This window comes from Sander vitreus, chromosome 23, assembly GCF_031162955.1.
Source record: "Sander vitreus isolate 19-12246 chromosome 23, sanVit1, whole genome shotgun sequence".
Lineage (NCBI taxonomy): Eukaryota > Metazoa > Chordata > Actinopteri > Perciformes > Percidae > Sander > Sander vitreus.
In genome coordinates this window covers 4,586,352-4,612,859 of record NC_135877.1, presented here as the reverse complement: position 1 = coordinate 4,612,859, position 26,508 = coordinate 4,586,352, and the positions used below count along the sequence as shown (strand labels likewise).

Here is a 26,508-nt window from a genome sequence, read left to right as displayed (position 1 = left end):
CTGTGATAGAGTCGTCAGTTTGGAATAGACACTGAAACAACACAGACAAAGAATATTCTGTTTGAACTACGGGAAAATACGGCATCATTACACTACTGCAAGGTGACACGTTCCAATGGGAGGCATCATGCTTAACATACAACTGCACACAAAGTTGTCCTTTTTTGCCCATACAGTCAACATTATGTTACATGTAGCCATTTTAAAATACCCTCTTCAAAAGGTTGCTATGCTAACTCTTTTGGGATACAATATTTATAGTTTCACACAAGCTATAACAAAGCTGTGAGAATTCATCCTGAGGGGAACATAAATGCCTCTGCCAAATTTTATGGCAATCTATCCAATAGTCGAGACATTTCACTCAAAACCACAAATATCAACCTCATGGTGGCGATAATGGAAAGTCAGATGGTCACCAAAGTCAGTTCCATGACTGTCAGTTAAAATATTGTGCCAATCCATCCAATAGTTGATGTTTTATTCTAGACCAAAGTGGTTGACCGATCGACTGACCAACACTGCCACCCAGGGTACAGGTTTTTTATTCACCAGCCAAATGGCTATTGAATGTTCAAATTTTAACCAACCACTCAAGAGGAAATCATTGTGTTTTGGCTGGTGGGCGAAGCAAAACATCCACCAGCATTTGGCTGCATGGTGCTAATTTTGTACCCTGTTGCCACTCCTACGGCCACGCCACTAGAGTGGCTAAAAAAAAAAAGGCCTGTCTCAGCGGTGTGATGGACATCCAAAACTAAGGGACCGCTGCTTTCACTGGTCCATCAAAAACTATTTATTTTATTATCTCCAATCAAACTTGATCATCCTCTAACCATACAGTCGGGTAGGCATAACAAGGCCCGTTAGTTCAGTTTGAATGCTTTGATTCAAAATGAACCCTTGGATCTGTATTGTCTAAACACACTTTGTGTGAACACCAGCCACGGAAAGTTAAACCAAATCCACCATAATAGATCATACTAAAACCCTCTGAAGCATTGACAAGGGTTTGTAGCCACAGAGGTCTGTTGAGAAAGTAGCGAGGGACACACACCATAAGCACAGAAATAACATGCCCCAACAGCTACTTTCATTTGTAGGTAAGGAAGAGCCAATAGCTCTTGTGGTCATCCCTTTAGCACAGCTATGACTTCACTGATGAGCACTTTGCTAGCACTGACAAAGTTAGAAAGCCCTCTACAAGTCCCTACAGACCACATGAAGCCATTGATCTTCATAAATATCCCTATAATGAACTGGGTGTTGACATGATCCGCTACTGAAATGGCCTAATAAGTAAAACACTCTCCAGAGCTCCTCATTGTCTAGTCTATTACCTCTGGGAACCAGAGGATGTGTGGAGAAGGTGCCGGTGATCAATGCAACTCTCATAAAATGGGTCCAATGCTTCCTCAGTGAGAGATCGCCCATCTGTTAGCACCCATTTATCTTTTAAAAGGCTGAGGGGTGAGGCGTATTTGAGAAGGTTTCCCTAACAAACAGCAAGAGGGTTCACAGTAGACTTGCAATGACGTGCAGACAAAGTGAAATGAATGCTACATCAGTACAGTACAAAACTCCAGGGCATCATTAACTCGGTGATTTTTAGTTCACCTGCTGGAAATGCATTTATGACGAAAGTCTAGAGAGGAAAATATGACCCGAGTCTGGGATAGAGAAAAAGGTACTGTCTTTCTGCTCCACTTTTGTCATTTGATCCGATTTCAACCACAGGCCTGAGGAGGATAATGAGCTAACAATGGCTGAAACTGGGTCAGAACTGGTGGCTAAAAAGTCTCAACCTGGAAGGTGGAACAACGTGTGTGCAAGATACTGGGCTGCAGAACTACACCGAACTAATAGAGACGTGGTGAGGAATGTGCTACATCAAAATCAAACCCGTAATCTTCCCCCTTCCCGCTTACCTTTTTGTTCATAAGTAGTTGAATAAAAAGGTCACAGTTAGAAGTGAAATGGAAATGTCTTTTATCTGATAAGATAATCAGGCCAGGACACTTTAAACCAGATGTTGGAATCCTTTAGCCCATGACACAAACGAAAACTTTATATTCTCATCCTCAAATCCACGTTCAATAGTAAAAGAGCAGGCTCGTATTAAAATGCGGGGCCTCAGTCCTTGGTTTATGTAAGTAGACTCTGAAGGGTCAGAGAGAGTAATCCGATGCCTCCCCTGATAGCTCGATGGTGTTTTAAGCCCCCAACGTCTCTATCAAGGCAGCGCTGCGACCGTTGACTTCATGGCACCTAACCCTAATCTTAACCCTCCTGCCTTTAATATCTGGCCTTATTTTAAACAGCTTTTACATAACCCAACTTGGTTTAAGGAGGTTTTTAAGTGTTTTATTCACACCAGTGGTCCCCTTGTGCCTGTGCCCCTCGCAGCGCCCATCCCAGGCGTTGGGTTTTAACCCGAACCTAACCATAACCATTGCCTAATCAGTGCTGCCTGGAAGGAGACGTTGGGGGCCTAAAACACCGATAAACCCCCTGACACAACACACTAGGTGTGTGCAAAAAAATCGATTCGAATTTGAATCGAGATTCAAGCTCTACCGATTCAAAATCGATTCATAGAATTCCAAAAATCGATTCATATTTTTTCTTCTTCTTCTCGTTTTTACACTATTGTCCTGAAATGACATTGCCCATAGATGGCGCTGCGTCAAATTCACACTGACGCCTGGGCACTCTTGTCATAATCAGAAGAAGAACTTTTGGAAACACCACAAACTTGAGAACTCACATAGTACGGCATCACCCGGAGATAATAATAATTTATATAATAATAATAATAATAACAACAACAACGTTCCAAAACCAACAATCCGACATTAGCCATACAAATTGAGGGCACATTTTAAAATGAATTTCCAGAAAATCAGCAAAAGAAAATGCTAATTAACATGCGTTTCCACAACGTATGCTTATGTTGTGTTTAATATTAGGAGTTGGTGCTTTGAGATAAACAGTTGGTGGCAGTTGTTGAACCCCCTCTCTATACAGTAATGGCCGGCTTTTCACCCTGCCTCCAAGTGTGACCGTTTGAAACAGCTATAAACACTTTTGCCTTCAGACCCGGTCTTCGGACGACATGTTGCACAAACTAATTTATTTCGAGCATAACCCAACCTCAACTATGGTGGCCATCGGGCAATTTTGCTTGTGGGTAGCAGTGTGAACAGTTTCACTCATACGTTAGCTTTGAATATATCATTAACTTCTAGATAAAACAAGCAACAAACCATCCAGTCCCATGGTGCTCCTGATTTGCATATCACTTGATTTGCATAAATAAACGTGATTAGAAAAAGTACTCATTTGTATGCAAGTAGGCAACAAGAACAAGAACCAACTGTCCAACTGAGTGAGAGAGTGGCCACAGTTCACAACAGGTAGCCCATGTCTGCAACGCTGCAGGAGAAAAGCTAAACTCCCTGAGCTGTCAGGAACATGTCTTTCAGTTGAAAGTAGTTGCCAAGACAGGCAAAAGACACCATTACTGGAAAGAGATTCATGGCAGATAAAGTGCACAGGCTTAACGACAACCTTGATAGCTGGAGGGCAAAAGAGAAGCTTGAAAGAACTGGGTTTTTCACAAAGACACACACACACACACACACACGAAAGAACCTGCCTGCAGTCAAAGGGGCAACTTTTGAGCCATGTACGAACAAACACTTAGCAGACTACATAATGGAGTGTAACCTATCTGCTGCTCTTTGAGGATGAATGCAAATATGAAAACCTGGCTTAGGGAGATCATTGTTGTAGATGCCTTCTTTCAATTTTATGTCCGGTAGACACGCCATATAAAACATGCTCAAAACACAACTCTGGCAGCATTTTATAATTACTGAAAAGACCTTAGAGCAGTTTTCTTTTTCAATAAGCTCAGGTCAAAGACATCTTACTCTCACTTCCCATTAGCGGCGCTGCGAGGCATAAAATGAAATGCCTTCCACAAACGAGAGCTCCCCTCTCACCTTCTGCAATTAGTAGTTTCTGAACAGAAAGGCGATTCTTCCATGAACAAAAATGTGAGAGCAGCCGCGCTGATGCCAACAGAAACTCTTTGGAGTCGCTTCGATGGGTTTCACCCAGCAGCTGTTACACACCAAACTCCCTTTTCACAATTCTAATACAGCAACATACACTGAAAACTAAGCAGCAGGTTCATTGAGATACGTAACACATTTGTACTTAAATATCCATTACAATGGGACCCTGGGGCATTTGTTTAACATAGTTTCCAACAACTCCTTCTGCTGTTTACATAAACCTTTCCCACTGTCACTGATGTTCCAGCCGGCCAACACAAGTACGTTTCTCCTCTTCAACCAAAATGCATCACAGGCAGCAGAAAGCAGTAAAAAAAACTATTTTACAAGTCCATATTCTATTAAGATCCTCCCTGCTTGGAGAACATGCCAAATGTACAAACGGTCCTAACAGATTCATAAAAGCTCTTGGCTTTATGTTGAATGACTTGTGCAATTGTTATAAGCAATGAATAAAGAGTCCCATTTCAACCAGCATGCGACACAACTGCAAGGCTTTGAATGGTTGTCTCTTTTCCAGACAGTGCGTGCAAGGTCTCGAAGCTCTGGCATGCTTCACACAAATGGGTGAATAAGACTAAATTAGGTGGACAGAAGATCACTTATCACATCTATTGAAAAGAGCTACAAAAGGACCAAACTATAATTTGACTCATAGCCTAATGTTGCATTTAATGTAGAGGAGTGGTTCAGGCAACCTGGGTGGTTGTTTAGTGAAATGCTCAGAATATGTGGGACTTACAGACCATTATTAAATACCTGAAAGGTTAAAGCTTGATCCCAGAAACAATCAAAAGTGTTTCTAGGTGAAGATTAACTTCTCGCACACGGCAAGTCCCTCTGGACAACACTCCTCAAGAAGCAGCTAAATGCCAAAACTGTAAATGATTTGGTTTAACACAAGTCATCCATCAGAGACTGACGTGTAGCATTAGCCAACATGGCAATTAGGAACACAATTATTTTGATTCAAACTGGAAAATGTCTGACTGATCAACTACCAGATTCTGTATAACCATAACAAGTTCATTCTCATATTGCACAGAACTAGGGATGCTAATTTAGATTCCTTCCTTTAAGGAAACAAAGTCAAAAACTGATGCAGTCTAAGACAGAAAAGGATATCGTTCCAGAACCAGTAGAACCAGGTGGCGTACATCCAGAACTTGGTGGCCAGATAGATTCCCAGAGGGAGAGCACTGTGCATGGAGTGGTCGAAGAAAGCCCTGCACAGAGAGAGAGAGAGAGAGAGAGAGAGAGGAGAGTTATCAGCAGTGTATTTAAAATGGCCATTGTTAAGTTCGGAGTTTTTGATTTTCATTAAATGTGCCATTGTCTTATTTCTGCACTGCACTTCCAGCCAATCAAATAGTGTGCACAGTACTAAAGACAAAACAGATGCAAACATGCATGCAATGTCCAGCAGCAAAAAATAAACCAAACCATAACCTTAAGACACAGTCACCATTGTGTTTTTCACCAAGTAAATATTGCAAGAATGTCAGTAAATATAAAGCTAACACGGTGGGTAATGTGTGTTGTTGTAGTCAGAGAGCCAACAGTAGTGAGGGGCACAACCAACCATACCAGCAAGCCCAGATGGCAGTGGTAATGGGGCCTAAGCAGGGGGTACAGAATGTGTGTGTGTGTGTGTGTGTGTGTGTGTGTGTGTGTGTGTGTGTGTGTAAGGGAGCATGTTTATGTGCTGGTGTGCCATAGAGACTGTGTGTATAATGTGCCAAGTACATGAATTATAGTATACCGTCTGTGTGTGGTGTCAGGACATCTAAATCTGACTTATAAGCTTAATAAATTAGTTTTACAAATATGATTTTGAAAGTTTTTCATCTCAAAACATTTAAACGCTAAATTCAATTGTTGGCATAAAACATGTCATAGTTGAAAATACTGTAACTTTAACTCAAGCCAATAAATAGTTAGGGAGTCAAGCTAAATCTGACGAAACCAAACCTGTGAGAGGCATTAAGAATAACTATATAGAAATAGCCAATCTTGGTCTTGTTTGCTAATGTAGGTCATATAGAGGCATCAGTATTGAGACGGTTTCATAACCAGTTAAAAACTCATTTTAGTTGCTTTCAGTATTTAAGTAATAAATGGCAGGAAAAAGACTGCTAGGAAATTTGAGTACAGAACACAAGGTTCACATATCATACGCCATGTGTATGCTAGTGTGCGCGCGCGCGCGTGTGTGTGTTTGAGACATACTTGGAGAGGAACTGCACGGTGATCCAGACACCGGCGTACATGAGGCCCTTGATCAGCCAGGAGTCAATGTCCAGGTCAGCGATGAAACCAACGAGCCAGATGACCAGGAAGGGTGTTCCCAGCATCACCTTCTGCCTGAAATCCTGCAGGAGCAAGAGAGGGAGGAGACCGAGATGGACGAAGATGGCAAATAAAGGGAGGTAGAAATAATCGGGATGGTAAGACATATATGAGGAGAGAAGACATGTAGTAAAAGTGGTGAAATAGAAGGCATGGAAAGAAGGTGGATTGGTGGGAAAAGTTCAAAGAGAGGACAAAGCATTGATGTGAGACAGAGATATATTTAATAAGAAACAGAATCAAGTTAGACAAGAGATAAGACAGAAAAGACAAAAAATGGAGGAAGGATTCACAATCTGCTCTACAAGTAAAATATATGTCCTATAATTTGTATCAGTCAGTGTAATGAATCATGACTAAAAAGTTCAACCTACTGGGGGATCGGATACAGTACACATTTCCAATACTTTCTATTGGAAGCAAGAGTGCAGAAAGCAGTTTGTTTTGAATATCAGAAGAGTTATGAGACAAACTACACCTACAGATTTATGGTTAAAAAAATAACAGGCAACTTTAGCATTTGTTTTTTCATTACAATAGATACTGCACAATAAAGCAGGCATGATGTAGATACATATTTGTTGATGCAGTCAAAATGCCTGGGTATAAAGGGTGAAGTGTCCCAACCCTGGCTACATGAAATGTAAGATTTAGTTCATACAAATCAAGCATTACATATTTTGTATAGCCTTTTGTATTTTTACACATTTGGCTCTTTCAGCAACCCAAGCAAGTTAGATGTATTCTACAAATGGTCTACTAACTACATCACTGGGCCTGACACTAGGGATCGGGACTAAAGTTGAGACAAACCTCATGCAATATTTTTGTATGCAAAGTTACAGTCTAGTTCTTTACCTTTTTTAACTAATAATTTCCCAGCAGACAAGTGGAAAGACAACAACACATTTAAGTAGAGTTAAAACAGAGTTTTAAGTAGCATGCATGCATGGTCTTATACATTTTTGAAAACAATATCAGCAGAAACATTGCGATAGAAACAAACACACAGATGAATTTACATGTCTTCTACCAGGGTGTGAAACTATGTTTTGGCTGGGGTTGATACATTTGTTTGCTATAACCAAGGTCCCCTACAGAGTGTTCATGTTCAATCGAGTACTAGCTTGAGTAGAAGAGTTCATTTATAGCACCCACTATGGTCAGATTGGACGCTATAAAAGTTATTGTATTCCTTTATATTTCCGGTTGTTGTAATGTTAAACATAACCTGTCATTTAAGAGTTGTCTCCTGCCTACTGTCGAGACTGTCTAATAGGGGACTTGAAAAGAAGAAAACTTCACAGCTTTGGAATGAAAGGTAATCCCAGCCCCAGACATGCTGTGATACTGCAGCAGTGCAAAAGTCCAGTGTGGACAGGCTGGTCTGAGGAGCCACTGTGTGTGATGTGTGGTGTGTGGTGTGTGTTTCTAATGCAGGAGTCACCAACCTTTTTGAAACTGAGAGCTACTTCATGGGTACTGAGTCATACGAAGGGCTACCAGTTTGATACACTCTTCTGAAATAACAAATTTGCTCAGTTTGCCTTTAGTTGTATATGATTATTAATGATAGTCATCTATGTGAAGACACTGATCACGTTAATGATTTCTCATTATCAATAATTATCAACAATGACTAAAAAAGGTGGGAAACAGATAATATCAATATTCAATTTTCATTTTTAGAACAGGCCGGAGGGCTACTCATGTGGTCCTTGGGGGCTACCTGGTGCCCGCGGGCACTGTGTTGGTGACCCCTGGTCTAATGTTTCAAATTTGAGCAGAAGCCCATAATTCACATTGGCCGCCCTTATCTTTTATTGTATAATGTAATGTATTTTGTGTGTGTGTACCTTGTCCATCTTCAGTCTCTTCAGGTATGATGGGCTGTCGTAGCCTTTGGCCTGCCGCGCTTCCTGTAAGTGATTGATCATCCAAACGTTCTTCCGTTGCTTGGCAAGATCTAGCGGTGTTTCACCCTACAGAAAACATCACAAGACCAGTCTGTACACATCTGCCATCACAAAAGCCTCTGGCTGCACTTCCACCATTCTTAGTGCCAGTCTCATTTGTCTACATATTGTACGGGTACAGGTACACAAAGATATTGGATGGAGCCATGAGGAAGGCATTACCTTGATGTTCTGTGCGTCGACGTTAGCGTTGGCGTCCAGCAGCAGGCTGATGACTGTGGTGTTGCCGGCCAGCACGGCCCAGTGCAGCGCTGTGTTCTTGTGATATTTGTCGCCCAGGTTGACAGACACGTTAAAGGTCAGTAGCAGCCGGGTGGGATCCACACTGTCACACAGAGGAAGAACTCAAGTCAAGCTGAGTCAAACTAGTTCGAAACCCACCTCACAAACAGGCTTGTCATAAGGAGGAAGGAGGACAAAGTCAAGACAACAAGAAGGACAGCTGGAAAAGTTAGGGACTTGAATCTGGTTCTTATCTAACACTTTATAACCAAACACCATTGGCTTAAACTACTCTTTTTGTGACACAGGATTAGAGCAGCACCTAAAAAATTATTTTATTATTGATTATCTGTCTGTTATTTTCTTAAAAATTACATGTAATCTGGTTATATATACAGCCCAAGGTGACATCTTCAAATGCCAGAAATAAAATTTAAAAAAGATTTTTTTAAAAATCACACTCAACAGGCTGGAAACAGACATTATTTTTCTCTTGAAACTGCAACATATTTAACTGCTAGAAAGTCATCAATGTCATGTGACAATCCATTACAATTTTTGTGTATCTGATTTAATTTCTTACTTTATTATTAACGGAACGTAATGATCATTGCCCTTCATTGTCATGCTATACCTCTATATTTTGCTCCTAATGATGTAATTCCCCCTCAGGGATCATTAAGTTATATAACTAAATGATTAATGGAAATGATCGCCCAGAAAATTGCTTATCAGGGAATATTCAGATGAAGCTGGGCAGCAATACTAGGACTTGTTTCCCTGTGTTTGCAGTCTGTCTGTGAAACATGCTCTAGCTTGTACGTGGCTTTTAGTGCACTTCTGCACCATACAATTGCCAGTAATTCAGACTTTATCCAGGCATCAGTTTCTTTATTTGAGGTTGTTATTCACTCAACATTTAGTTTAACCCTGTCATTAAGATTTCTTGTCGAGGCACACCGCGCTGTAACAGCAACTGTGGGGCACGTGTACTCTTAGGGCTGGGCAATATATGGATATTATATCGACATCGATATATGAGGCTAGATATCATCTTAAATTCTGGATATCGTGTGGCCGGGTTGGTTCAGTGGATAGAGCAGGCGCACATATACTGAGAGGTTTATGCCTCAACGTAGAGGTCCAGGGTTTGAGTCCAACCTGTGACGATTTCCTGCATGTCTTCCCCCCTCTCTCCCCTTTCTCACCTAGCTGTCCTGTCAATTAAAGGCGGAAAAGCCCAAAAAATAATCTTAAAAAAAAAAAATAAAAAAAAAGTCTGGATATCGTAATATGACACAAGTGTTGTCTTTTCCTGGTTTTAAAGCCTATATTACAGTAAAGTGATGTCATTTTCTGAACTTATCAGTTGGGGATTATTTATCAAAACTCTCATTGTGTAAATATTTTGTGAAAGCACCAATAGGCAACCCTACAACATCTCTGCAATATCGACATCCATGTATTTGGTCATAAATATTGTGAGCTTTGATTTTCTCCATATCGCCCAGCTCTATGTACCCTTACACAAATTATAAACGTACACACCTGTGTGTCCTGTAAGCCGCCCACATCAGAGGAGTCATGCCGTTCTGATCCATCATGTCCACATCCTGATATAGAGGAAAGATACAATCTAATCAACTAAGGGAGAAGTGAGATGTGGATAGAAAAGCAATAGAGCTCCCCCTAATGGAGAATACTGGTACAAAATGCTTTCAAAAACACAGACTTGTCCCCAAGTGGCTGACAAAACCCAAATGACACAGAAACAAACAGGAAAAAGAAATGATGAAGCAATGGAAGTTGTTCAGTTCCTATCTTAGCAATAACCTCCTCTTTTATTTATTTTTATTTTCTTTTAAATATCCTGGTGGCCCATAGTAATCAGTCTAAAGATATCCTGTCACAAGAGCACATGTTCTGTTCTGTGGAAAAAAGCAGTTTATGAATTTTAAGATTTGGTTTTCTTCCTGACAAATAAGCTGCAGTGTTGGCGTTTCCTACCTGTCCTTTGGCGATAAGGTAGGCCACGATGGAGGTGTGGCCGAACTGGGCGGCCAGGTGAACGCAGCTGCAGCCCTCGCCATCGATCAAAGACGGGTCTGCGCCGTATTTCATGAGCTGCACCACCATGGATAGATGGCCTTGTCTGGGAGAAGATGAACACAAAACCAAGATCAACTTAAAAGAGATACAGAAAATGCACATGCTGTCTTATTCCGACATAATATATTTTAAAAATGAACCGCAGTATGCTCAGTTTCTTTTGAGCTTTAGTGAACCCGTTTTATGCTTTTATGCTGCAGAATGGTTTGTAGTTTGGTGAAAATAGCCAGTAACAAACAAGGAACAAATAACTCCAGTCTTTCAGAGATTTGGGTTTAAGAAGGCCAAAGCCATTCTCACTTGATTACCCAATTAGATGCTGTAAGCAACCAGTCCAAAGACCAGGGTCTCATTTAATGTACTCCCGCTGCTATTACTCTGCTATATTTTCACATGAAATGCTGTAGCCTCATATGCTGGCACGATATTGAGAGACTGACTCTCTGTCTGCTCTTATTATTTGATATGTGTCTCTGTGATATGTTACATGCGTTTATCGCATACAGTAGATTGTGTTTTTAAACTGTGTTTTTATTACTAACCCTGTCTGCAATGTAAACCTCCCCCTACGGGACAATACAGATTTGAAAGAAACTGGTTAAAAAAAAAAAAAATCTTTTTAAAAATGACACAAAATTCATTGTTTTAGTTTGAACTGTTTAGTTGAAAAGTGAGAAATGTGTACTTTCACTGCACACAAACATGACACTTTGCTGTGTGAGCAGACAAAGCCTGGAACACCCAGCATGTGTCTAAAAGCCTGAGGACAGAGGAGGCTGGGGGCTTTGAAAGGTCACTGGCAAGTGGAGGCGGGGAGTGACACAGCACTCCTGAATGTCTGTGTACCGGCGATGGTGAGGATGCCTGTCGTTAAATCTGTTAATAATTCAGGAGTGGAGCGCTTCATGCCCCTGTCTGCTTGGGGGGGGGGAAGAGAGAGAGAGAGAGAGAGAGAGAGAGAGAGAGAGAGTGTGTGTGTGTGTGGTCCCTATATGACCTGTCACTTCTCAACAGTTACAGCATGGCTGGGTGATCATTGAAAGAAATTTGGAGGATCGAAAAGAAACATTTTATTGTTAAGGCATAAATCGTACAAATAATAATGATAATATAATAAGAATAAGAATAGAATAATAATAAATGTATTAAAATAAATAAAAGACTCCGTGGATTACATGTGTCCACCAAATGGCAGGTATGTTATCTGTGGTGAGTGTGTGTTACCTGGTGGCCCAGTGCAGAGGTGTGGAGTTGAGGTCTCCTCCCAGCTGGTCCACTATGGCGCCCTTTGATATGTAGTACCTGCACATACAAACACAATCAGCAGGTCAAACTTCATTCTGCATCTACCCATGAATTTGATCTCATTTTGAAAGTCTAATCTAGATGTAGGCTGCCCAACTGGTATAACTACAAAACATAGATTGTTGGCTGCTCTCCTGATAAGAATCCCAAGACCTGACGCCCATAAAAACTAAACACAGTATGAAATACCAAGCCAAAACCTTTTTCCACAAAACAAAGTTGCACTGCAGCTGTCCGTACACGAGTAGAGCTCAAACAGATCTGTAACTGGGGCGCCCTGGTAGCTCACCTGGTTGAGCGTGCGCCCCATGTACTAAGGCATTAGTCTGTTGCTTAATGCCGAAGAAGAAGTATGCCTACTAGCACAGAGGAACAATGGTTGCATCTCATAGCCCTTAAATTGCCTCCTCGAGTCCTCCACTTGCCTCCCTTCCTCACGTCTTAGCCCCTCCCCCAGAGGAGGCACAGGAGAGACGCAAGGAAATCATCAGAGGATATGAGCTTTGAGACAGCCTTCACCGAGGAGGGACAGAATTACTTCTGAGGACCGAGGAGTCAAGGAGCTATAAAATAAGGGTTATGAGATGCATTGAATTGAGCCTTTTCTACGTGCACACACACTATCGCGCTCAGACTTCTCGAACGCAGTAGCCTCCGGCTTTACCGTAACGTACGTTACATCTACAGTTGCTGTTAGCTAGGACAGCTGACATTAGCAGACGTTAGCGCTTGTTACAGAAGAGAACATTTATATCTTCCACACCTGGCTAAATCTGCAACATTGGCCAGTTCAGTTGCTAGATTTGCTTTAACCCTTTTTTCACTGAGCGTCACAAGCATCTACGTGTGTGCTAGAAACAGGACAACTTTTGTAAAGAGCTCAGTGGAAAAGGGTTATTAGACAACAACAAGGTACACCAGAAAAGCTGTGCAAGCAAAGAACATTTTTGCAAAAATTGGAGACATTTATTTTTGTCTATTTATTATTTATCATACCCTTTATCTAGGTTAAGGTAGCTGAGCACACTTCTTTTTGCAGTAACCTCAGTAACCTTCTGCTTCATATTTCAAACTTACACTGGGGAACTGACCAGAACACCTGTATATTTGCAGCCAGTCCTGGGATTTAGACTCGCAACCATCCAACCACAAGCTCAAGTCTTTAACCTCTTTGGTACACTTTGGGCACACCACCAACTTCATACAAAACATGACTGGACTCACTTGACCAAATCTATCCTGTTGTTGATAGCGGCCCAGTGGAGGAGCGTTACGTTTTCTTTGTCTGGCTGCCGAACATCAAAGCCCGCCTCCACCAACTCCCTGCAGCGCTCAAAGATGCCGTACCTGAGGAAGAGGGGCGGAGAGGGATTTAAGACTGCATACACACAAATATATGTGCAACCACAGATAAGGATGTACACGCATACAGAAAAACACACACACAAAAACTTAAAAAAAAAAAAAAAAAAAAAAACAGATAAACAGATACTCAGACGCAAACAAGACACCCACACTGTGGCATAATTTGACATGGGATGTCTTTGGGTGGATATTCCTAACCTCAGAACAAAACAACTTAAACCTGGTTGTCAAATGTAACATACCAAACAAAGCTTCTGTTGTCTTATCAGAAAGATATTTTCCACATTTCTCCCCTTCCCGCCTACACTCTCTCATCATCTCCGGAACTTGGGAATTACTTCTTTGGTATGTGAAACCACATTTGAAAACATGGTGGCGTTAGTTCCAGATTTAAAACTTGTGGGATCTCGATAACACAAAAACACATACATGAACAAGTAAACACGCTGCCCTCCAGTAATGATGTCGCAGCAAATTCAAACTAACATGCAATTTCTTTCATTCATTTGAACGCAACCCATATAGCATTATGTGCGACGCTGAGATCCAGTGAGCTGCGACTCTTACATCGGCATGTGTGGCCAACGATGTCCCAAAATACTTCCACACGCTGCTTCGCAGAGGCTTCCTTGTTGGGATTATCCGATCAGCACGTCTCTGCTTGCTAATGTCCTCCATTTTTATTTATTAGCTTAGTTTACTGATAGGTCAATAGGAATAGGGCATGTAACAGGTCAAGCTGATGGGGGAGGAGGGGGGTTTAGTAGAGAAGATGATGTGTTATTGATTGCAGCAACGTTTTCCCCATCAAGTTGAGTTCATGTTATGTCTGCGTCTTGTCTACAAATGTACTATCAAGAGTGTTGACGCGATTTGACACCGCACCGGGGACTGGGCTGGTCCGAAAGACGGAGAAAGAAGTACAGGGGAGCCAGAGGACAAGGGTAGGCTATATCATCCTTCCTTTCAGCCTGGCGAGCCGAGTCTTTAGCTTCTCTGTAGTTTCAAATGCATGGATAAACTTACCACTGGAAGCCCGAGACGTAACGATAACGCATTTTCCCCAGAGTTGCGGTTATGCCGTGACAGCGGCAATGATATTTTGCATTTAAAGACTGTACATTTTCAATTCAAAACAGGTCATTATAGTTTGAATATTTCATTTTTTCCCACGTTCCAGGTTAAGGTGAATTTTCGAATAAAAAGTGACAGTCCTAATGGCAACCTTTCTGAGACTAAACAACGTGAATTATGACAATGACAAAACAAATTCACACAACACACATACATATTATTAACTCACTGTGTGGCTTTGACAATGTCCCAGGTGCTGTAGTCGTCCACATGGTTTTTGCGGCTGACATTCTCACTGTAGCCGTGGTTGTAATGACTCTGGGGTTTGATTTCCTGAAAAGAAAGAGGGACGACAAGAGGCAGAAGCACAGAGATAAAGATAAGTCAGTAAGGTTGTGCTGCTATATTAGATCATCGGCATTATGTTGGAACACACCAAGATGCACTGGCTGGCACATGGGGTGCGGTAGTGCGGGGGGGGGGGGGTGTATTATAGGTAACATGGATACAATCTTCTATCGTGGTATATGTAATCGTCTCCACAATATTGACATATTTTCTGGAGATTCAATTGCAAAATTATGTACATAACAATCCTGTAAGTCCAATAACGCCATAAAGCAGACCTGCTGAATGACATTCAACATTTCCCACAATGGTTTAATACACCTACAGCTGCAACGAAGAGTCAATTAATTGATTACTTCATCGACGGAAAATTCACAACTATTTTGATAATCAATTGGTTTAAGGAAGAGCAAGAGCCAAAGCTCTGGTTCCAACAATATCCCATCGTTTTAAAGTGTTAGTCAGAGCAAATAATAGAATATAACACATTACATTACATTTCATAGACAAAACGATTAGACCTAATCAAGAAAACTATGGGCAACTATGAGTTGCGGCCCTAAATATACCCAGAGATATTAAAGGGGATAGCTACCAAAGTATAAACAATAGCAAAATCTATGACATGTATACAGCGTATATCATCGTCGGGCCATACCATTATACAGAACATCAGATTAGAGATTTAAGAAGAGGATGACATATTGTGTGTGTGTGAGACTGAGATCGTAACGATAGCACATCACTGATTTCCATCACTAGAGTTGGGTCGATATCCAGTTTCACCGGACAGGTCCGGTCGACGAGGCCTTAACGGTTTGATTTCATGCTATCCGGTTGAATGACACCTTCTGGCAAATTTAAAAGTAGCCTACATTCTACATACTCTTCTTTAGACACTGCAGAATAATTGTTTGTTTACTGAGGCAATTTTTCCACGGCCCTGTTGGGTGGAGCTATGGTGAGATTAACAAGATATTACCAGTGAACTATAAAACAACGACAATGGCGTAAACTGTCCAACAAAACTAACAAAAGAGCGACAGTCAGTCGATCACAATCTGTACACAAAGTCCTGAGGAGAGTTTCCAGGCAACATTAGAGAAAACCCCCGTGTGGGTGTGTACACACTACACAGGCTAGCTGACTTGTCAACACGGGTGTTATACCATTATTCATTGCTGAATTGCACAGAAAGGATTGCTAGAATTGAACCATCTTTAATGTTATTAGTTATGCCTGTGCTTTCTCTGCTATGACAAGTCAAAATGTCTGAACAATGTCTGTGGTTTGACTTAATCTGGAAAGGATAAAGAAACAAAAATGCTCCCATGTTTCCAGGGCCAACACGATTTCAGTTAGCAAGATATATTCAGACAGAGCTAAATAACACTGTAGTACAAGATAGAAAGGCTTGACTGAACTACAGAATAGAGCCCCTGGTGATGAGGGCCGTGCTCCAAGACATGTAAGCATTCATTCCAATAATTAACCATGGTATTAAAAGAGGGAAATAAAGTCTACAGGACAAAGACAGGCTTGTTGAGTCCTGTTGCCGCTGAAGATCTAATCGGTCGCACAGATGTGCCGATGTTCGACTGGCCTCCATAGTAAAGTCATGGAAACCACAATTAGTATCCATCACCCCGAAATAAGTTTTGTCTGTTGCCATTCTGACTTTGTGAATAAGCTGAAGCTAATGTTAAACAGAGTTATGTCACTTCTTATTTACTGTCAGAGAAAAACAAGTAATTGAATGTTGTTGTATTGTATTTAATAAAAATAAAATTACAATTAAGAGGTGGACACAGAAACAACAATTTTGGAATCAAATGTGGAGTCAGAACTGTGATGCCTGAACTGACATCACCCTTGACTGTTTTTTTGAATTGCCAATATGCCTTTTTCATGTCACAGTAGAAAAAGCACAGGCGTAAATAATAAAATTGATGAAGGCTGAATTCTATTTAGCTGCTTCAGACTCAGGGTCCTGGTTCAATATCCTGGTTTCACACAAAAAAACAACAACTAGGAGGGCACTCAGAGAGCCCAGACCTCCGCCAAGACCATACCCTATCTCGCAATGTTAAGAGTGAAAAGGAATGTCTGTAACCGCCACATATAATTCGGATCCGCTCCTTTGCAAAGATAATTATGTGAAATTACAGAAGCAACACACAACACAAAAGTATGGTTTGCTTGTGGCTTTAAATAAACACAGCCACATTAGAAGCATAACCAACATGTTATGCCACGTCTGGATACACATACAGCGATGTGATGTAATGTCCGACCTCAAAAACAATCTCTAAATGACACCTCCAAATTTGAAGTCACAGTAAATTCAATTTAAAAAACACATTTATCTTCTCTCCAAATTTATGAATTTACTTGGAACAGCAACTTTAATTCCTAGATCCCAAGCATTTAAAAATCACAAATCAATGTTGCAGTGATACTACGGGGGAGAAATAAGAAAAACACTAGCTCATTTTATTTTACAGAGTAAATTAGACTGAGGAGGAGGATGGAGGAGGAGGGTGTGACAGAGGGAATATGAAGGTGACCATCTCGTATTTGTATTCCTGTATTTTTAAGGTGTCAAAGCCGCCAGGAGGTGTTTGTACTTTGCACAGCCAAGTTTTGGTCATTTACAAATCCATACGATCTGTTTCAACTCCCCTGTGTGCTAGTATTCAGGCTAGTTTAGGTCCCAGAGAAAGGTGAGAGTAATAACTCCAGTATGCTCTTGACTGTGCTTGTTTCCTACGACAGACAAACACAAGCCCAGGAAACACGAGGAACTCAAAGTCTCTTCATTCATCTGGATATTCAATCGAGGATAACCATTTTCCCTGTTTTTTTTTTTTTCCAGGAACAGGGGGAAGGCGCCCCGGCTCTAAACCCTCAGCAGCTGTTAAAATCACTTTCTCCATCTCAAAACGTGCATGGAGATAACCGTTGACCCTTTACCAGTCTCAGCAGCCTGACGGCCTCTGTTCATTCCCTCCTGCCATCTAAAAGGCTGATGTTGGCATTTGGAGCTGTAGTGATAATTGCAGCGTGTGCATTTTTCACCTCTTAATTATATAGCTGCTCACTAGTGATGCATACCACAAATAGGCAGACAGCAGCAATGATATTGTCAACTAAACGTACGATCCATTTCTCGCTAACCATTTTTAAGATGGAACCTCATCTGTTCGGTGAGGCAGCAGGCTTGGCTTTTGTCAATGGAGCTGGTCAGTGTGACATATGGCAACCTCTCCTTGGGGAGGGTGGAGGTCACGTGCCTTGAGCTAAAAATGTTACACAGCACCATTTCTGAAAGTGCATGTTTATTGGTTTGCAGTAACAGTAGTAAAAGTCACAAAAAGAGTAAAATAAGGGTGACCGGTTCACAGTTTAAGATCAACATTTAGATTTTAATTAGGACAACATAAAGCAAAACAAAACAAAAATGATAATAGTTTTTTTCACTGCATCTGCAATGAGCGCATTGCTGAGACTTGACTAGTTATTGTGTTCTTCCTCCTGCTGGCTGAAGCCCATAGCTCACTATTAGATTCAATCTGTAATGAGACTCATTTCGAGGGACTAATTCAATATTGGAGGCACAGTTTACATCCATGGATCGGGAGGAAGCAGAGGGGAAACACTATTTTTATGAGGGAAATAAGGGGAACGCTCCACAGAGAGAGCGTGCGTTTTTCCACTTTGCACGCCAAGTGCAAAACATCAAATCAAGTGGCTGAGCATGTGCCTTACCTTTATGTGCCGTTTATGCACAGACACTCATTTGCATTTTCAAATGAGATTGGAAACCAAGGACATTTATCGCTTTCATTCCTCGAGAGGCGAATGTTTGTATTCGACATGTTGAACTGGTTCAAAGAATAAAGAAGGGGCATGGCTCCTCTGAGTGTGCAGCTAAACTTCTGATGCTCCAATTCAGGTGCCTCATATATTCAGCCTCACTCTGCTCTTACTACAATCTACCCAATGACCCAGATTCCAAGCAGCAACCCGCTGAAACGGAGAGCAACTTTTAGCCAAGCCTGTATAGGCATACAGGAAAATAAACTGAATGTATGATGAAGTACTGTCAGATATATTCCTCCAATATGACAGGTAGATTGTGCCGTCAAAAGGTCATTTTGTAAACGCTCCTGTGATTTGATTTAAAGAAGCTGGAGGCTGTGTGAACCTCTACATTCACGGCAGACCATTCTCTGCTCTTGCAAGATTGGAGAACAATAAACTTTAGACAAGGCGCAAACATATAAAGTACACAAAGTGTCAACAAATGCCACATGCTGTTTCTCTGATGCACAATTCAAGTTTTGATTTATAATGCATTAACTTCCATTCCTGCACAACAGAAGCCATTTGCATTAAAAACAATGTGTATATTAAACTTCAGCTAACAATAACAGCCACATTTTCTTACTGTATTATTCGTACTGTATTGCTCTGTATCTGTATGTAGAGCTGTAACAATTCCAAAGACAAACAATCCAGACAATTAGTTGTCTCAGAAATAATTGCGATTAACAATATAATTGTTTTTCAGTCAATTTTTTTTAATATTTATTTACGTTTTACTTTTTCAAACAAATGAAAGTTTGGAATGAATCCCAGGATACATCTTTTAGTTGTATCACTGTTATGTGACCCATATAATGTAATAATACACTGCCTACCCTATGAAGTAAACTATGCCTCTTTATTATTATAAAACATTGTATTTTCTTCTTAAATTGAACATGAAATCGACAAAACCATCAACAGTCCCTTGGGACCTTGGCTAATGTTAGCGATTAAAAAACGACGATTACTTAAAAAAATATTGCGATTAGACAATAATCGTTACAGGTCTATCTGTATGCACTATCAAGCACTGGCTCAGCCTCCAATACTGAATCCAGAGTGACAAGGCTACTTGACAAAGTTGGTGAGAAGTCTCTCCGAATTCCCAGTCAGGTAGAGCTCTGACATCCAGACAAACAAAGGAAGGACTCACTAACAATGGATTGTGTCTGGGGAACAAAGAACAGATGGTAATTACATTTTCATTCATTAGGAGAACCCTCTCTCGAGTAAACCTTAACCGAAAGCGTCAAAGTGGAAAGATCTTCATCAGTCAGCAAGCCAAGGACTAACTGCAAGCTGATTGTATCAGTCTGAATGTTATAGTGCCACCGAGAGGACGCATTTTATCTATAATACAGAGGAAAACAATGCTGTCTAAATGCAAATGTGTAGAGGACAAGGTGCGCACGGATTTAAGACCAACTCCTTTGTGTAAAGTGATCCATAACAGTTATTCTGATCTGCATTTCATCCATTTAGGAAAGGCTGTTATCTATAATGACTTAAATGTGTGTGTTTATAGTAGGGAGGTTCATGATTAACCATTTAAAAGACAATAAAAATGTTGACCAATTAATACTATCAGTTAAAATATTATTAAAACAAAAATAAAAAAAGCTTTTTTTCTATGATAAAAGAAAAATAGGCTATACAATCTATTTCTTAACTGCTTGTTAACTTGCTAGAGCAAACTTTGCACTATAGTTGCTATAGCAAGTTGCGTTTAAAGCTGATCTCTTTTTTCTTCCTGCTCGTGGCTCTCTGCTGGACAGCATGCTGGACGGCGCTCACAGCTGAGAGCTACGTGACACACGCCACTATATAGATGAGGACTGGCGGGTTAAATCGGCCGCCCTACACACAGAGTGTGCCAGGCAGACACACAGGTGACAACCTCGCAGGTGGGTGCGGTGGACACAGGCTCAGACTAGTCTCGCATTGCCGGACCTATGTCCACACCGCTGCGGAGTAAGGTCTGGCCCCTTCACACACGTACACTTCTGGATAGGAGAAAAACCAGCCTGGGTTGTTTACATTTCTTTAAACTAATTAGAATCGCCTTGGGCGGTGCTAAGCACTGGTCGCAAAGACGGTGGCTCTGCAAAATAGCCTCGGGAAGGAACTTGTTTTGGTGGAACATTTTGCATCCCACAAAAGAAAACGCCACATACAATATTAAATGAAGTTAACTGTTCACACAACACAGTAACGTGAGCTATTTAAATTAGCTGGATACATGGTTAAATGTAAATTTGCTCTTACCAGTGTATCTCCGTGTGTACTTTGTCCACAGCAATCCCCCCCCCCCAATCAGTCCCAAAACGTCCCAGTTAGAGAGGAAATGCAGTAAACATATTCTTTGTAAATCTTTACCAGAAAGAACCAAGCAGGATCCAAACTGTCGTCAAAATTTGCCATTTTTAGCATGTAGCTTGCTGGCTCGAAGGTTGTTGTTGTTTCCCGACACGAACAGAGTTTTGCAAGGCGAGGGACATCCGGCGATTATCCAGTAAATAAACTAGGCTCAGAGATACATGCCGTGGAATTTGTTAATTCTTCTTAGCTGCGGGCTGAGACACACCAGCCCCTCATCCCTCTTTCGGCGCAACCTGCACATGTCTAATTATTATGCATGTCAATGTCGTCATCGGACCTTGTCTGCGAAAGACAAGACACCCAGGCTGACTGAGAAAATGTATAGCTCATATTTAGACTACAACATTTGTTTATTTACTGCAAGTCATTTTCGTCATTGTAATATTGAACAATGTTATCGCACATCGCAGATTTTCCTCATATTGTGCAGGGCTTTACAAATTCAGCCCTTATGGGCCACATTTTCCCATTAGGGGTCACGTATGAACTGGGAGGCAATAGAAGCAAATCTATTTGTGGCAATTTGACTGTTCAGGATGTAGCAACATTACCACTGAAGTTCAATATTGACATAATGTGTGAACAGAAGTATTACGTTCAGTTTTTTTTAATTAAACCTTTTGGATCACCAGCCAAAATGGCTACTAGATGTTCAAGACACTCTCACCTTACAAGAGCCAAAACCAGATTATAAATCACTATATCCATCCTCATCCGTCAGCATCTTTGGGACTTACTGGACATTAAAGACATGAATCATTTGAACTGCACACTGCCAGGATTAACAGTTACTGACCAAGCCTGGAGGTAAATTAGCCCACTTTACCTGCTGGCTGCAAACCAACAAGCAAAAACGGACTGCTGAGAGAAAAGCAAGCCAACTATCATTGAGGCAAACTACTGTATGTAACAGAGCTTTTGTTCATGATGCTTAAATTACCTGCAAAGATAATAACTACTAACAACCAGTCAGTGTTTAATATGAAAAACCTTACTAAAGCTCCCTCTACCCAGAGCCATGGAATATATTGGTGTAACCAGGTACAGTACTGTATGCATGTGATGTAGAATAATAAAAAGAGGTGAATATAACGTTACACTTTCTGGTTTGTGATGATCATAATGTCAACAACAGCCTCATGTATGTTTAATGTGACTGTGGTAGCAATGGCAAATGATGTGAAGTAAAATAAAGATAATAAAAAGGTAACTTGGGCTCAAATAGGTTCAACTTTGAGCAAGCTAGGTAAACAGAGGAATATTAAACAAATACGTCGCTGCCAGGTTAGCTAGTGTTTTAGCTAGGTGTGGAAATGAATCATTTTCAGCTGCAATATTAAGTCGTTATTGGAAAAATATAATTTCGACAGTGTCATTTAAACTCATTTGTTTCTTGATTCACAATACTAAATTTAAAAACAACGGTACAGCGATATTATATGACAGATACGACGAATGCTAAAAGCCAAATAGAAATAATATAACGTTTCTGACCATCACAACCAAGTGGACCTGCTATAGGTTAGCTAGCTGGGGGTGACTACAGAATGTCATACTAAGGCACGAACATGGTTTTTAAGAATAGAAAAAAGATAGCTTAATATGAACGTATTGTGACCACCGACTGGACACCACAGCTTAATAAACCCATATACACTTGACCCCAATTTACATCACCGGAGCTAGCTATACCAGCCAGCACTACCAGTTTAGCTACAAAGCTAACGTCGTATGACTGTAAAGATTAACGTTACTTTTCTATTACAGACGTTAAACACGCAGCTTGCAATCTTGTTTACTAGCTGCACGGCGCCACTACCATGGAAAAGCACCACCTAGCTTAACGTTAACATTAACAGGAACATCTGCCCAGCGTTTACTTGCTATGCAGCAGGAGGCTGGGGCTAGCGTTAGCACCTTTAGCATCTTTAGCTGCCTGCCAACCCCCACCGGTGGTTTTGCAGGGGGCATCGGAGTTTCCAAAAAAAGCACGGCAAAATCACACACCCACCCACACACAGACTGGTGTAACATGTTTTGTTTATGTTCATGTGTCCGTGCGAAGGCATGAAGTCCAATGACCATACCTCGGGATGGAGAATAGGGACGCAGCCAGCTTCTTTCTCATATTCCTCCATAGCGTCGGCCATCTTGGTGGTGATGTTCGCAGAGCATTGTGGGAAACAAGAGGCTGTGTAGGGGGGAAACAAACAGAGGAGGAGAGAGGAGCTGTCAAAAAAACACAGATGAAGGATGGGGCATATATCACACAGAAGGTCACATAATCAAACCATTGCCAGTGGCCAGGGGCTACTAATATAGGCTACAGCAAAAACATTTAGTATCAAATACATTAACAATACTATTGCAAACCCTAGGCTACTCTAGGTTTATGTAAGAATAGCCTGCTGTAAGTCTCTTGCCACTATGGGATTATAATGGACTGGCAAAAGAGAATATGGAAAAAGTGTACTCAAGGTACTTAAAGGAGACAGGGTATGTGGACAACTGCAGAGAAGCCAAGAAGAAAAGAGGGGCCAATAGTACAGTTTTGCCGCTGGGTTAGTTGGTTAATTTGACAAAAGCAGAGTCAACCATGACTGTCTCTGCAGGGGTGTCAAACTCAATTTCCTTAAGGGCCACCCTAGAAAATGAGAATCACATTGAGGGCCAGACATAGAGTTTATTGCTTTTATGTCATGGGAAAAGTCAAATATCTTTGACTGAATTATTGCATCTCATATAGTCTTCTCACTTACAGTTTGGTCGGCAAAAATGTCAAAGAAAATGCCAAAAGCATCGAAAATGTTGGAAATTTTTTTTGTGAAAAGTGACAAAAAGTAGGTGGGCCAAAATGTATTGTGAACCTAAATGTATATAGGGGCCGGATCCAAATTAGCAAGGGGCCAGATTTGGCCCGCGGGCCTTGAGTTTGACCCGTGTGCTCTGGTGTTTTTAGATTTATATGTATTGTGTGTATTGTGAGTTTGCTTTAGGATTACTGCAGGGTAATGTGGATGATATTTGTGAGCAAAAGCCCAAATAGTATAACTTTCGAGAATATTTTTTGTTTAACTGTTCATCTGTATTTATTTTCAAGTGTTAACACACCCTTTTAAAATGTTGTTCCTCCTACTACATTATTTACAATGCATTCAATATAGTTAATTCACACTTACAGTGGCTACAAGACAAGTTCAGATACATGAAGGTACATTCACTTTTTGCAAAAGAACAAGGACAACAGTCCCTTTGCAGACCCAGAAATGTACATAAATGCAATCTAATTCCAGTAATTTGATTTGTAATATGAGTAATTCCATTTCTGACATTATTCCATCACACTCCCAAGCATCAAGTTATTCATTTAATTATGCAGGCATTTCTGATTTTGTGTTTGTTTGTTCAAAATCTGGAAAGCTTCAGAGCAACTGCATGAGTGGAGTATGCATATTCAAACAGCTACCATATTTGCAAGAATATCCTATGTTACTAATTAAAAATACATAGCACACATGGTGTACTATGTATATGTATATCGTGTGTGTATGTGTGTGTGTGTGTGTGTGTGTGTGTGTGTCTGTGTGTGTGTGCGTGTGTGTGCGTGCATGCATGTCTGTACTTGAGGTCATCACTGATAGTTTTAGACTGGATCTGTTGGTACATCACCATTTGGATGATCACTGGATTACTTAAAGTGAGACAGAAGCTCCACACCACAGTGTTAAGGCTAGGATGAAGAGGGTCTTTAAATGGGAAATTCATGCACTAAGAACAAACACACAATCAACAATTAAATGAACAATAAATAAATAGGCTATATGCATTTTCTAATTAAAAATACAGAATAGAATACGTAAAATAAAATCCTCCATGGTTCTACAGTGTATATGGTCAAATCTAATAATACACAATCAAAGTCTCCACTATGAGTGACATGACTGACATCTGACATTTCATAAGAAGGCCAGCAGCAGCCAACGGAAAGCATGGACACCCTTGCAGTTACTGATTTGTGCCCCTAGATGTTCTCCATGTCCCATCACACTCGACTAAACCTAAGCATCCATCAGCCACTGGATGTCACTCTTTACCCAAGCAGGCATGCATGCATGCAGCCCCCCCACCCCCCCCGACCTGACTGAAAACAACCATAGTAATCCTGTACAGTTTATACAGACTTTTTCAAAATGTCAAGTACTTCTATCAAAGATCATACTACCCCCATGAGCATGTTATAGCAAGTTCACAACAATTATTCCCAGAAGCATGCTAAACATATGTCATGTTATATAATCGTTACTTTTTCACCCCACATAGGCCTACACAAATAGGATTTTAGCAAAAATATATTTTATTACACTGTATTGAATAGCCTATGTGAATGCATACATGAATTTACCGAAGAGGGTCATAATGCCCCTTCCTTGACGTGACACACCTACATCATAACTAAGTATGATGTGACATACGTACATTTGAAGTGTTCAGCTGGACTGCGTTTGAAGCCAAAGTGGACTGGACCACATCACATCCACATCACATGTTTACAGTGCCTGTCCAGCCAGGCGAATCAGATGATCACCGAGGAGCAGAAACAAGGGAGGAGTCTCCTGTTGCTGCGTCAAGTTACCCCCTTATAAATCACACACAGGATATAGAGTGTTTGGCCTACACAATAAAGTCAGGACTAGAGCGTCGGTAGAAAACTGGAACTGTATTATAAAAGGAAAATGAATTAATTAATACTAATACCAATTATAATAAGAAAATATTCATTCAACCTTTATTTATACTCGAGGGATCATCGAGGGGCAGCCCTCATTTACAATGACATTGAGTTACAAAGACAAAGAAAATAACACCATCATAATAGAAAAATATAGTATTTATATATCATATTAAGCACAAAAATAATTCAGAATGTGCTTTACAGGAATGATAATATCAATTTAATAAACAGTGATAAACTACCTCCAACTACACTCAACCACAATATACCAATATACCAATATACCAAAACAATATGAAAAGTCAAGAGAAAGCAATATTCAGGTAGCAAAAATAATGAAATAATACACAATCAAAAACAATATATAACCAGTAAAAAAATTCTGTTTACTATTATTAAAAAATATGAAAAAGGTATTCACATAAACAGATAGAAAAAGAAATGTTATGCCACATTTCACATAGGAGTTTTATGATTTTGTTTTATGTGTGGACATTTAGAGTCTTGATGTGGGGCGAACATTTGGAGTTGACACATAACAAAACTGGTCGGCGGAAAGATTTTTAAAAGCAGCAAGAAAAAAAAAAAGTAACTTCTATTTGTAATAGAATGCAAGACTGTCTATACCTAAAAGCTTTATAATAAAAGACAATCGATCTAGTTTTAATTAAATTAAATAGCAATGAAAAGCATGAAC

At 40.5% G+C, this 26,508-nt stretch overlaps 1 protein-coding gene across 1 annotated transcript in view; it reads right to left on the bottom strand.

Annotated features, from left to right (window-relative positions):
• Positions 1-25,643, bottom strand: part of zdhhc17 (zDHHC palmitoyltransferase 17) — a 36,275-nt gene extending 10,632 nt beyond the window's left edge. The window contains exons 1-11 of the mRNA XM_078281328.1: positions 25,556-25,643; positions 23,167-23,270; positions 14,712-14,815; positions 13,268-13,390; positions 11,963-12,040; positions 10,637-10,781; positions 10,178-10,242; positions 8,570-8,732; positions 8,288-8,413; positions 6,312-6,454; positions 5,208-5,308 (exon numbers count right to left, since the gene is read on the bottom strand). Coding sequence (XP_078137454.1) covers positions 5,208-5,308; positions 6,312-6,454; positions 8,288-8,413; positions 8,570-8,732; positions 10,178-10,242; positions 10,637-10,781; positions 11,963-12,040; positions 13,268-13,390; positions 14,712-14,815; positions 23,167-23,229 — 1,111 coding nt within the window. The 5' untranslated portion in view covers positions 23,230-23,270; positions 25,556-25,643. The remainder of the gene's footprint in view (positions 1-5,207; positions 5,309-6,311; positions 6,455-8,287; positions 8,414-8,569; positions 8,733-10,177; positions 10,243-10,636; positions 10,782-11,962; positions 12,041-13,267; positions 13,391-14,711; positions 14,816-23,166; positions 23,271-25,555) is intronic.
• Positions 25,644-26,508: the final 865 nt, after the last annotated feature.